Source organism: Entamoeba invadens (genome assembly GCF_000330505.1).
Source record: "Entamoeba invadens IP1 unplaced genomic scaffold scaff_1105074726471, whole genome shotgun sequence".
NCBI lineage: Eukaryota > Evosea > Mastigamoebida > Endamoebidae > Entamoeba > Entamoeba invadens.
This window is the reverse complement of record NW_004440438.1, coordinates 42106-55461: the sequence shown is the minus strand read 5'-3', so window position 1 is coordinate 55461 and position 13356 is coordinate 42106. Positions and strand designations below refer to the sequence as shown.

Sequence of the window (13356 nt, the reverse complement as noted above, 5' to 3'; positions counted from 1 at the left end):
TCAAATGACCAATTTAAAGGATTTCTTATTTAACAATTTGAATAAAATCGTTGAAAGTTGTGATGTAGTAGCCTCGACTCTTTCTAAGTGTGCATTTTGTGTGCAATATGCCTGTGTAGTCATTGATGAATCTGCACAGTCAATAGAACCAGAGACGTTTGGAGCTATGATCCGAGTCCAAAAGGCTGTTTTAATAGGCGATGTACAACAACTTCCACCAACTGTCCTTTCCACTGAAGGTAAAAAAGGTGGACTTGAAAAATCGATGTTTGAGCGACTTTTACTGAACAAAGTGCCATATGCGCTTCTAACCACTCAATACCGTATGCATCCACAAATCGCCAAATTTCCAAATGACAATTTCTATGCTGGAAAATTACTGAATGGGGTCTCCGAAGACGATCGAAGTGATCAACGACTTCAAGGAATACTACCAAACCCACTATTTCCAGTGATGTTTGTTCATTGCAAAGGCGATGAATTTTATGGTGTTTCTGGGAAGAGTTATGGTAATTCACAAGAAAAGGAAGTTGTTCAATACTTGATAGATCTTTTTAATAGGAAAGGAATAAAAGATAATGAAATTGGTATTATCTCACCATATTCAACTCAAAGGGAGTTACTTGGAGTTGCACATAAGACTATTGAAGTCGCAAGTGTTGATGGCTTTCAAGGAAATGAAAAGGAGTTTATCATCATTTCATGTGTGAGATCAAATGAACAACAAGGAATTGGATTTTTGTCTGATCACAGAAGACTTAATGTCGCTTTAACACGTGCGAAACGCGGACTAGTTATAGTAGGCGACGCACATACTTTAATTTCAAATCAAATATTCAGAAATTTAATGAAGTACATCTATGATAGAGGAAATTTTGTTCATGTTATTAAAAATGAAGAGATGAGTGGAGAGGGCACTCCAAGCCTCAATGAAACATCTCATTCAAGTCAAAGTGAAGATGAAACAGAGGCAGAAGAATATAGTTAAGATAATGAAGATATGATGAAAATTGTAACATGTGAACTTGAAGAGATTTCAAAGATTGTTCCAACTAAATCACAATGCCAAATGTTTTACACAACAAACAAAGTCAATGAAAAGTGCATTTCTATTATCACCAAATTTATGAAAAAAGAAAAATTTTATAAAAATGAACTCCACAAAGAAATTGAAGTGCCTCTTTCTTATTATTTTAATGGCGGAAGTGTAGAATTTGATTTTTTAGGAAAAAAGCACCACTATACATTCCCTCCAGTTTATGGGAAAACAAAAAAACACAAATATGCTATTAAAACTAAGAATGGGGTTGTTGTGGCTTCGGTAGATTTAATATGTAAGCTCCCTAGTTACTATTTGATATACAAAGTTCACGTTGTCGAAATAGTTCGTGTACAGAAGAAATATTCCAATTTAATGTCAGACCAATATGTTCGTTCTATTTTACCTTGTAATTTGACAGTACCCTTAATTACAGAAAATGATGTGTATGTAGTTCATAATGGTGGATTGTGGTATAATGAAAAGAAGAAAAGAAGCGGCAACTATTATTATTTCATTGATTATATTGAAAATGTTAATAAATTGGTAAGTGAATTGGACAAAAGAATTGATGCATTATTACAAAATGAATATAATAAGTATTTTGAAATAAAGAAGTAACCATCAAGTTTTTTCATGGGTCGGAAATCCAAAATTCTTTGTTAAAAAAGTTGTTCTAATTCATTTTTTCATTATTATTGTTATTTATTGTATTTTATAACATACATGTTTATTTTACAATTAAATTTAAAATATAAGTATTTATGGGCAATACTCTGTAAATACATACAAACTTGTGTGTTGTAATACTAATAATAAACTTTAAAAAACATGGAAATGTTAAATAAACTCAAAATTTCACGATTATTAAACCATTTTAATTATATTCGATGTTATTTAAAGTGTTAAAATAAAAACAAGATTCCAAGAAATAAAAAAATAAACAAAGTTATTTTACAGTTGACTAAGTAATTGTCAGAAAGGTGTTTTTCTTATTGATAACATTGGAAATAACCAATTAAAAAGTTAAAAAAAGGTACACCAAATAATACAAAAAAAAACATTTCTATTTTAAAAATAATTTTTAATTAAAGTTTTAAAACTATTTATTTTACTTCTTACAATTATTTGGTCTCTGACTATTTTTTCGTCAACTGTTATTGAAATAAAAACAATAATAAATTTAATTAAAGTTTTTGTAACAAAGAAACAATTTCCCCACTTTTTAATCTTTTTTGAGGCTCAAATTCCCACATTTTCTTGATTATTTCAAATTCGCTGTTTGTCATATTTTCGTGCTTTTGTAGTTGTTTTCCCGCCGAAATGAAGTCAGCAATATCCCACGCGTATTTAAATTGTTTTTCTGTGAATGCTGATTTCCACGAGAACACTTCATACATAGAAGTACCAAGTGAAAAGATATCACAAGGCATTTTATACTTTTCTTTATTTAACACTTCAGGTGCCATATATTTAGGTGTTCCAACTCCTTTTGTGAATGTCATGTTAGTCATCAGTAAATTGATATTTCTAGCACTTCCAAAATCAGTCAATTTACCGTTTACTTTGTCATTCATAAGTTCTAAAGAAAACACTAAGATGTTGTCTGGCTTAATATCTCTATGTACAACACCATTTAAGTGTAAATACTCAAGTCCTAGTGTCGCATCTAACATGATTTTATAACGGACGTTTTTGGGAACTCGTTCTTCTGAATTTTTTCGTTTATCAATTAAGTCTTGAAGACTTCCAAATGGAGCAAATTCGGTGACCATACACACTTTGTTTGGGATGAAAACGGCGCCATAAAAATGGACGATATACTCACTTCTAAATTTGTCTAACATGGAAACTTCATTTTCAAATTCGTTGAATTGTTCGACAACTGAACTCGATTCTTTGAGTTTCTTTATTGCGACTTTGTTGCCACGGAAAGTTCCTAAATAAACAATTCCAAAGGAACCTTCTCCCAGTTTTTTGTCTTCTTTTAATTCGTGGTAATCAAGTTTTGTTGTTAAAATTGTTTGAGCTGATATTTTGATGTTTGTTGATGTTTGAACTCCTTTACTTATTGAAAAAGACGTGCAGAGAATTTGTTCTTTGATACAACACGAACAATTTGGCTTCAAAAATACTTCGAACTCACAGGCTTCGTCTTTGGTTAAGGTAACTAGAGGTGGCGATGTGCGAATGCTGTACAACTCACACCCATCTACTACACTCATCTGAACTTTGATTTTGTCTTTTGATATATTTCCAATGCAAATTAGTGCTCGCGTTTCTAAGTCGACTGGTATATTTAAATCGCTATTTGTTTCATTTTCAAATTTAATTTGATCTAAATTTGAGACTAAAAAGTCGTTCAATTTAGTAAATGAAATGTTTGACTTCTTCATATTAAAAATGCAAATTTCTTTTTCCTTTTCTTTGCGAGTTTTGTGAGAAATGATATATATTATTATTATCAACAATAATATTATAATAACAAGAAGAATGAAAGAAGCGATTGGTATTCCAATGACAACTCCATAATTCAGTGAATTGTTATCTACACATGTAATGCCATTGTCTGATACTTTGAAATCATTTTCACATTGTGTACAAATATTGTTTGTGGCTTTGATACAATGTGTAATGTTTGAAATTGACACACACACATTATTTATTAATATATAATCAATTGAACATGTCACACAACTCTGTGATGTTACACAATTATCACAATTTGAATCACATTTAAAACAGCGAGGTATTTGTGTGTCTACATAATATCCATCATCACATAAAGTACACCCGTGTGGTGTTTTATGTAAACAACGTGTCAAATTATCATAACTCTGACATAAGAACGATTCACTTTGAATCAAAAAGTAATTTTCTTTGCAAGTAAGACACTTCTTTGTTTCAAGACATGTTGCACATGAGACATCACATGGAACACAATCGCCATTTTCTCTTAAATAACCATCATAACATATCGCACAACTCGTTTTTGTTGGCATCAATAGTTTACACGTGTTGTTTAGTATTTCTAAAGACTGACATGAGTTGTTTGTTGTAAGGAAAAGGTTTGATGTTTTATTACAAGAAAGACAGTATGTGTCGTTGTAACATTCAACACAATTATTACTGCATTTAACACAATTTTTAGAATTGTCTAAATAAAACCCATTGACACATTTGAGACATCCTTTTGGTGTTAAAATTGTACATAAAGTATCATCTGATTTTTTAATGTTTAATTTGTCAACTTTTTGTATACATAAATTGTTTGATAATAAATAATTATCTGAGCACTCTAAAATTGTAGTGGAGTTATTTGTTGATTTCTGAAATTTGATATTATCTGTGTTTGCTTGACAATATTCGTCAAGAGAATAAATAACATTATGATAATTATCTTCACATTTTACACAAGTAAATTGATTTGAATTTTCACAATTCAATTCTCCTTTAGAAGTGCATTTTCCATTTGAAATCAAATAATTTTCTTCACATATAATACACTCAGTTATGTGATATTTCACACATTTATCATAAGTCTTTTCTATACACAAATTATTTTTAATGACGCGATGAACGGAGTTGTCACAATCCACACAATCACCACTTACATATGTCAGACACATTTCACTTACAATGCATTTGTTATTTATTATATCCATCACATAATTTACATCACATTTTGTTGAGATTACATTTCCATTGTACAATTGACAACCATTTGTATTTAACATATTCTGTTTACAGTCAACACACATGTTGTTTTGATTAAGGTACTCTTGTGTATCACATGTATATGTCAAATTATTTTGTATTATCGTGTTTGTTTTTTCAGCTTCAAAACACGTTTCATCAATTAACAAATAGCCATCATAACATTGTAAACACTTTCTATTCTCAAAATCGTTAATTTCGTATTTACAATCGTTTTGTGGTTTTGTGCATTTTCCATCAACATTAATTGTATAGTCACACTCTTCACATCCAATTTGAGATTCACTTTTGCAATCAACAAAAGGTTCACACTTTTTGTTACGAAGTGTGTAACCACTTTGGCATAAAATGCATTCATTGGAAGCACTTTGGTTTTGACAATTTGCATCATTTGTATGACACATCTCATTTTCAAAGTATGTACCAGGTGGACATGAGATACACAAATTATTACTCATATAATAAGGTGGATAACATTTCTTACAACTAACATTATTGTATAAATTTTGGTCATTAAAATTACTCTCACAAATTTGGCAGTTATCTATATGATTAAAACAACTATCACAAGTAGTAGTCGTGTTTTGGTATGACCCATTTTCACACACACAAATACCATTTTCAATAACAAATATTCCAGAACATTCTATACACTCTTCTGTTGAATTAGAACATGATACACAATTGTTAATCGTTGAACAAGGAACACAAATTTTGTTTTTGGGATAATAACCGTTTTGACACTCTTGACATCCCATGTCAGATGAACAATTGTTTTCACCACAATTGGAATCACACAATATACACTTTCCTTCCATTAAATATTGTCCTTCTTTACAAGAAGTGCAATTTTTAGAAGATCCTCCATTACATGTAAGACAACTTGAATCACATTGAAAACAATTAAATTCGTCTGGGTAGTAATTCGTCTTATTACAAAGAGAACATCCAGTCGAAAAACAATGAGAAGGACTACACATATTACAAGCAACACATTTATTTTTATTGAGATACATTTGCCCATCAATACACGATGTACATGTTGTGGAAGAATCTTCACATGTTTTACAATTGTTGTCACAATGAATACAAACCCCATCCTTCAAATAAAACGGGGTATAACAAGCTGTACATGTTGGTGTAATATCACCCATTTCTTTGCAAGCCGTACAACTTAATGGACATGCAACACACGTTCGTGTTGTAGTAAGATAATACCCCTGATTACACTGTGTACAACCAACACTCGTTGAATTAGAACACGATGCACACAATTTGGTATAATAACACGGTAAGCATTTATTGGATGTAACATTAAGGTAATACCCATTATTACAGGTACTGCATGTTATAAAACCTGTACACTCCAAACAATTTGAACTGCATTGTTTACAGTTTCCAGCTGATACATAATAGCCCGGTTGACACAAATAGCATCCACTCATAGTGTTGTTATAACACTGATAACATCTATAACTGTAGCATTTATTGCATGTGTTATTAATAAGATAAGAATTGTTGTCACATGAATTGCAGTTGTCATTGTTCGGTCCAAAACACGTTTTACATGTTGAATCACACTTTAAACATTTGCCATTTGAAAGGTATAAATTTTCTTTGCATAGAACACAACTCGATTCTTTGCCATCTGTACATATGGAGCACAACGAAGAATTACATGGAGAACACCAACCTGTTATGAAATTCAAATAATACCCTTCAAAACACGAAGTACATCTTACAGCTACTTCCAATTGACATGTTTTACAAAATGTGACACACTTCTTACAAACGTCTCCTGATAAGTAATACCCATCTACACAAGAACTACATGCCTTTGAAGTACAAGTCAAACAATTTTCTTTACATTTTAGACAGACGTTTTCCAAAATAATAAGGTAATATGTTGGTTTGCATTTTGTACAATATTGACGAAAATTACATGCTGCACAATTTTTTGGACACAAATAACAAGAGCCATCTACTAAATAAAACCCTGGTTTACATTTTAAGCAACTGTTTTGTTCATTTGAAATGCACGTTTCACAATAAGGATGACATTGAAAACATGAATTGTTTGTTTTATAATAACCAGAGGAACAATCATTACAGTTGTTAATAGAAAAGTCTTCACAAGTTTGACACGACTGGTCACAATAATAGCAGTTTTGTCCATTTAAATATGTCCCATTGGCACAAGACGCACCTTTTGTATACATTTTGGTGGTTTTTTCATTTTGTAGTTTTGTTAAATTGTTTTGATAAAATTCGTCGGATTCAATAATTTGCAATAAAGTACTATTTAAAATGTACTGCGTTCTCTTTTCTGAAAATTCAAATTGAAAAACCGAGTTCAATTCGTCACTAAAAGAAAGACTCAATTTATTTGTGAAATTACATTTGATATTTAATTCTTTGTAATGTCTTAATACAGTTCTATTAAGTACAATTTGAGTGTTGAATGACTTAAGTTGATTATCATAAGGACATACAAAGTCTTCTTGATAACAAAAAACAATGTTTAAGTCGAAACACCATCGAACGTTTTTCGAAATTGAATAAGCGACGAAAAACATGAATATTTCACAAAACATTCTTGTTTTTTATCGAGTTTTTATAAGATTTGTTTATATTTTTTTATTATAATAATTGATAAAAAAGTTAAACGTTATTGATTAAAAGACCTCTGTTATTATTACTTTTCAATTATGCCATATCAAAGTGTCTAAAAACAAAATTAATTAAATTTGTTTTATATTATTATTAAACGGTTTATAATAACTAAATTTTTGTTCTAAATTATTAACTTTTAACTTATCTGCAAGTTTTTGGAGCTATTAAAATATAAAACAAATTTCTTGATTTTTAACTATATTAATTAATAAATATAATTATATTACATATAAAGTACAATATTATTTATAACGTTGTACTTTATATGTAATATTATTTTTTATATATCAACAATTGTTTTATAAATTTATAATACATTTTATATTGTTAAATAATTGATTATAAAATAGCAATAAAAATTATCATATAATTTATAGCATGTCTTTTAAATTTTAAAAGTTAATTTAGAGAAAAATTGTGTTATATCAGTGTAAATACACAATAATAGAGAAGTATTTAAAACATTTTTTTTGTATGATTAAAAGGCTAAGGCAATTACTAATAAGTTGCAATTTGTTATTTTATAATTCCATCAAATATATTATTAATATTTTTATTTAATAATTTTTAATTTATTTGTTATAACAATGTTATTATATATTATTAATTAGTGGTTAATGAAGTTTAGTTTTTTAACAAGTTGGGGCTTTTTTTCTGGTTTATATGAAAAAAAATAAGAAAGTTGATGTTTTATTTTTTTGCCGAGTGTAAAAAAATAAAAAATAAGGAAAAAACCTGTTTGAGCTCTTTTGTGAATTTTTATCCTTGTGATTTTAGAAAAATTTATATTCAAATGATAACAAAAATCACTAAGATATTCAATTATTGTTATTTTTGACCATCTCCGAGTGTTTCATTGCTTGTAGCAATTTGTTAAGACGACGAACGTTTGTAACAAGCGTTTTGTCGCCACTCGAAGTGACATTTTATTAACTTGATCCACATAAATTTATAGAGTGTTTATATTATAAATATACACGCTTTCAATTGCAGAGAATAGATTGTCGTTTTTATTTTTTTAACAGAATTAACTTCAAGAACTGTCGCTAAAATTAAGTCTCTTTATCATAATATTCAACGTTAAACATATAAATTAATTCGGTGTTGGTTTAAAAAATACAAAAAAATGAACTGTTTTGTTTGAACTTTTGTTTTTTTGATCAAAGGCGCCTTTTGTATCAAGGACTCGATCAGATATTATCGTTTTGAAATTTTGAATATTATTTTGTATAAATGTTATTCAAAAAATATTTTTGTTTTACTATTTCGGCAAAATAGTATGTCGTGTTTTAATGGAAAAAAATTCTGGGAAAAAACACAAAATAAACTCCAACGTGTTAATCAGATAACTTGGCATTGTGTTTCTGATAATTCAAAAAATCGAATTTTAAACACTATAAAACAATCATGTTCAGAATTAACCAAAAACTCAATAAAAATAATAATATCACCCAAACATATTTTATTATTATTATATACTTTATTATACAATATTAAATACATATTCAATTTATATACTACTACATAATAACTTTTATATTATTATTAAATAATACATTAAATTTTTCACAACCTAAACTAACCAAGTTATAGAAATAATGTCCAGACTATTTTTATTAATAAATAATATAGTAAAATTATTATTAATACTATAGATATAAGAAATTAAAATTTGAAACAACTTTCCAGAACAATATTATAATTTAAATATAATATAAATATAATATAATTATAATATAAATAATTATAATTAAGTGTTTGTTTTTTCAAATAAGTAATTGTCCATTTTTTCTTATTTTTTGCATTGAAAATATAAAGAAAAACTCACTCAAAATATCAAAAAGAAATGGAAATTGAAAACGTCGAAACTATTGAACAGCTTGAAAAAGCACTTTCAAAAAACGAAAATGTTATCATAGAATTTTCAACTGCTTGGTGTCATCCATGTAAGACAATGGATCCTGTATACAAAAAGATATCTACTGAACACGTGACGATTAAGTTTTTGAAGGTCAATGTTGATAAAGGACAGAAATTAGTTGAGAGATATGAAATCATGGCAATGCCAACATTTATACTGATCAAAGACAAAATCGAAATTGGAAGATTTTCTGGCACAAACAAAAGTATTTTACTCGAGATGATAAATAATATTTGATTGAATTATTTATTCAGTTTATATATGTTATTTTGTTTAATTGATTTGGTTTTAATTTAATAACAACAAAACAATTTTTATATTTGATTGGTTTTAGTGGTATTTGATGATTAAAAAAATCTGTATGTTTTATACTCAAAATTGTTATTAATAACATTTATATAACTTTATTATGTCGAGTCAGTTCATAAATGTTAGATTTAAAATTTTGTATGGTGGGTTTTGAAGCATAATAATTAAAACGTTTTAAAAATATTCAAAACAAACCTAAATCTTTGTGTCGTTATTTTTCATGGTTTTTATATTAAATTTGACTTCAATTTTGTTTTTAATCAATTTAATATACATTAAAAAGCGTTTATTTATGGGTTTATCATGGAATTGTGTAGTAAATTCTATTCACTATTTTATTCAAAAAATATAAAAGATTTTAATGATATAAGAATTTTAAATCATAAAAAAACTATAATTTTTATTTAAGTATATCTAAATTCAAAATTCTAGAACAAAATTTCTTTTTGTGTGTTTTGCATTTGATTGGTCCATTGACACATAGATGGATGCTTTATATTGTAGTTGTTAGTGTTATTAAAATAACGTTTATCGACCGACAATATAATTATTTTCTCAATTTTTTAAAAATCATTTAAAATTTAAAAATTAACATTTTATATTTTTATAATAAAAAACAAGAAAAAACTTATTTTTACTCATATGTAATATGTACAATCAAATTTCCTTGAATATCAGGCTGGCCAAGTATGGGTAAACCAATTCCATTGTAGTTCAATACTTTTGGTTTTGTGTCAAGAATACTTAAATTTACTTTTTGGGAATTTGGTAATATAATTTCGAAATAAGTATCATTATAACTCAAATTTATATTTACATGCAAGTCATTTCCATCTCTTAAAAATATGCCTTCATCATCTTTAAAAGTAAGGTTAATCAGATGATACATATTTTCGGAGTAAAACAAATATTTGGTGTTTTCAGCGCCAACATTATAATTGATTTTAAATCCTTTTCTTTCTAAAGATCCTCCTGTATAAACATAAAATAATGGTAATTCAACGTTTTCTTTGCACAACTGAACTTCATTGGTCATTTTAGAAAAACACAATAAAGAATTGCATGTCACTCCATCTATTGTTGAACCATCGAAAAAATTACTATACTTTAACCCATCCTCACTTTTCGCCATATTTTTAAGTGTTAAATTTGACATCAAAAATTGTGTTTCATTTCTTTGGTCTTGATTAATTGTGTATTTTTTGAAAAGAACAGTAATTGGCTCATACCCATCAAATACATCTGGAGGTACAATAAATTTGATCGTTTCAGTAATTCCACCTTTTTCGGGTTTAAATTTGTTGTTTTCAATTTCAAAAAGAGTTTTTTCAATTGTTTTGTCTTTCATACAATCAGGTATTATACCATTAACACCGAAATTGAAATATGGATCTAAATCAAAAGAAAAATTATCTTTCAAGCTTTTATCTCGACAGTACAATAGATTTTTAAGTCTCGAGTTTTCTTCTGTTAATTGTTTGATTTGTTGACGTGCCTTCGCAAGATCGATTGCAATGGATTTTAACAGTTCCGAATTTCTTTCATTTGAATAATCACGAGCATCACATTCATTGTTATTTGCATTTAAATAATTTGTTTTGGTGGATGAACGTTTTGAATTATAACTCGAAGAACTTGAAGGTTGGTTTGGTGTGTTTTGGCTTATTATTTTTTTAATTTTTAATTGAAACTCTTTGACAGAATTGAGCTCTTGAAATGATGTTTTTTGAGTTTGAATTTTATCGTCTTCGGTCAGGTGTAGAACACGGACATTCATATTCCATTCAATATTTTAGATGCGTTCTTTAATATATTCAAAAATCATTCAAGGAAATGGTGGTAAAAATAAATACATTTGTTTTAATATGTTTTTATAATTAATTAAATATTATTGATTATTATCTCATTTTTAATATTTTTTTTATGTTTAAATTAGGTGCAATTTTTATTTTTTAATTATCATATTTTAAACCAAATTTAAACAAATTTAGTATTTTTCTATTGAAAAGTTGTTCTTTTTTAACCAATTAAACACTTATGCTTTAGATTGCATTGAACAATATTTAAATGTACTTAAAACATTCATTCGATAGGTTCATTAATTGTGAATCAAAAAAAATGAAATAATATATCATTAAATTGATTTTGTTTTTTGAATTATTTTTTTAAAAAAATTGTTATTATCAAATAGTCACAAAATTAATTATTTGATATTATATTTTGGATGAGACATTGACATGACTTTTTAATAAAATTGAAAATCATTTTTTGTTTTATTTCAATTATTGTTTTTAATTAATTTCAATAATAATTTGGCAATTTATAGATTTATTTAAAAAAAATTTTAAGTAAAATTTAATTTATTATTGTTATTTTATCTTTGATATTTTTTATAATTTTACTGTTGTAAATTCATATTAATGTTTCGCCAAACACAATCTTGACATGTTTTAAAATGATTTTTAATTGACTTGTTGTTGAAAACAACCATTTTTTAAAAAAACATTTTAATAACACTAATTACAATACATTAAGTAATTATCTAAATGTGTAGTGACCATACACAAATTATAACAAATATAATTAAATAATACAAATAACAAAATATCAATTTATTAAATACACTTTCATACAAACCCAACAAAAATACTATTAAAATTCAATAAAAGATAAAATAATTATTGCCAACATTAAAATACCACAGAGTATAATAATATAGTATCCCTCGTCTTTTTGTATTTCACTTTTTGATTTTATTTTTATGATATAAACATCAATGGGGTTTATTTTAATATTTAATTGATGATCTGTTTTATCACAAATCCCGTTTCCCATTATTATTTCGTACTCGTCAGTGAGAAGTTCCACACTTATTTTTCTCGTTTGTTTTTCGTCTCCATTTGCGATGATAAGATAGTCATATTTATCAAGTCTTTTCTTTAAAAACACAACTAATTCGTCATCAACAATAACACTGTATTTCCCTGCTTCCTCAATAGACAATATTACATCTTTCAATGCAAACACTTCGTCTGTTACTTTAACAACATCTTTCCATTTTTCTTCAAAAGGATCGCCTTTGTCATTCATGAAGACCAAATCAAAAAATGAGTAATAAAAAACACCTTTGGCGCCTCCAATAAATCCAAGCCACGTCATCACTCGCATTTCTTGTTGAGTTGGTGCTCTGACATATTTTCCCTTGAATTTAACTGGGTCTTGAAAATAGTACGCCTCATAATTCATCGCTTGTATAACTGGCCACGTTGATCGTGTGCCAAAACCTTCGTCATAAATGACTTTTTGATGTGTGTAAACATCAATTATAGCAGATATGTTGATTGGATATAAGTCAAGTCCATAAGCGTCGAAAGTTGGTAGATATTTGGTGGTGTCCAAGTATTGCCAATACACCGAATAACAAGGATGGTTGATGTCCTTTTCTCTTATTGTCATTGTCAAATTGGTCATTTCATCGATTCCACACAATGCTGTTTCGTCGTCTACATACCACGCAAACACATTTGGATGGTTTCTAAGTGTTTCTACACTTTTTACCATTTTTGAATATTCTACATTATAATAATCACATACTTTATCACAAGTGTCTCGATAATATGAATAAGTATCTTTCACGTTTATAAGTGCTTTTAATTTATCGCCATATATTTCATTCATTTTGTCGAGAAATTCAGTT

The 13356-nt window shown here is 27.6% G+C and overlaps 4 protein-coding genes across 4 annotated transcripts; 2 read left to right on the top strand and 2 right to left on the bottom strand.

Annotated features, from left to right (window-relative positions):
* Positions 1-58: 58 nt before the first annotated feature.
* Positions 59-988, top strand: EIN_280150 (suppressor with morphological effect on genitalia family protein (smg-2); the record flags this gene model as incomplete). Its single annotated transcript, XM_004257721.1, has 1 exon — positions 59-988. A coding segment is annotated over one exon (930 nt), but the record flags the coding sequence as incomplete, so codon positions are not given.
* Positions 989-2226: 1238 nt separating this feature from the next.
* EIN_280140 (fibroblast growth factor receptor 1 precursor, putative) lies at positions 2227-7350 on the bottom strand (the record flags this gene model as incomplete). The annotated part of the gene is made up of 1 exon (XM_004257720.1): positions 2227-7350. The coding sequence occupies one exon, from the start codon at positions 7348-7350 to the stop codon at positions 2227-2229; it is 5124 nt and encodes a 1707-aa protein (XP_004257768.1).
* Positions 7351-9275: 1925 nt separating this feature from the next.
* EIN_280130 (thioredoxin-1, putative) lies at positions 9276-9587 on the top strand (the record flags this gene model as incomplete). Its single annotated transcript, XM_004257719.1, has 1 exon — positions 9276-9587. The coding sequence occupies one exon, from the start codon at positions 9276-9278 to the stop codon at positions 9585-9587; it is 312 nt and encodes a 103-aa protein (XP_004257767.1).
* Positions 9588-12311: 2724 nt separating this feature from the next.
* On the bottom strand, positions 12312-13337 carry EIN_280120 (hypothetical protein; the record flags this gene model as incomplete). Its single annotated transcript, XM_004257718.1, has 1 exon — positions 12312-13337. One exon carries the CDS (start codon positions 13335-13337, stop codon positions 12312-12314), a length of 1026 nt encoding a protein of 341 aa, XP_004257766.1.
* Between the last annotated feature and the right edge of the window lie 19 nt (positions 13338-13356).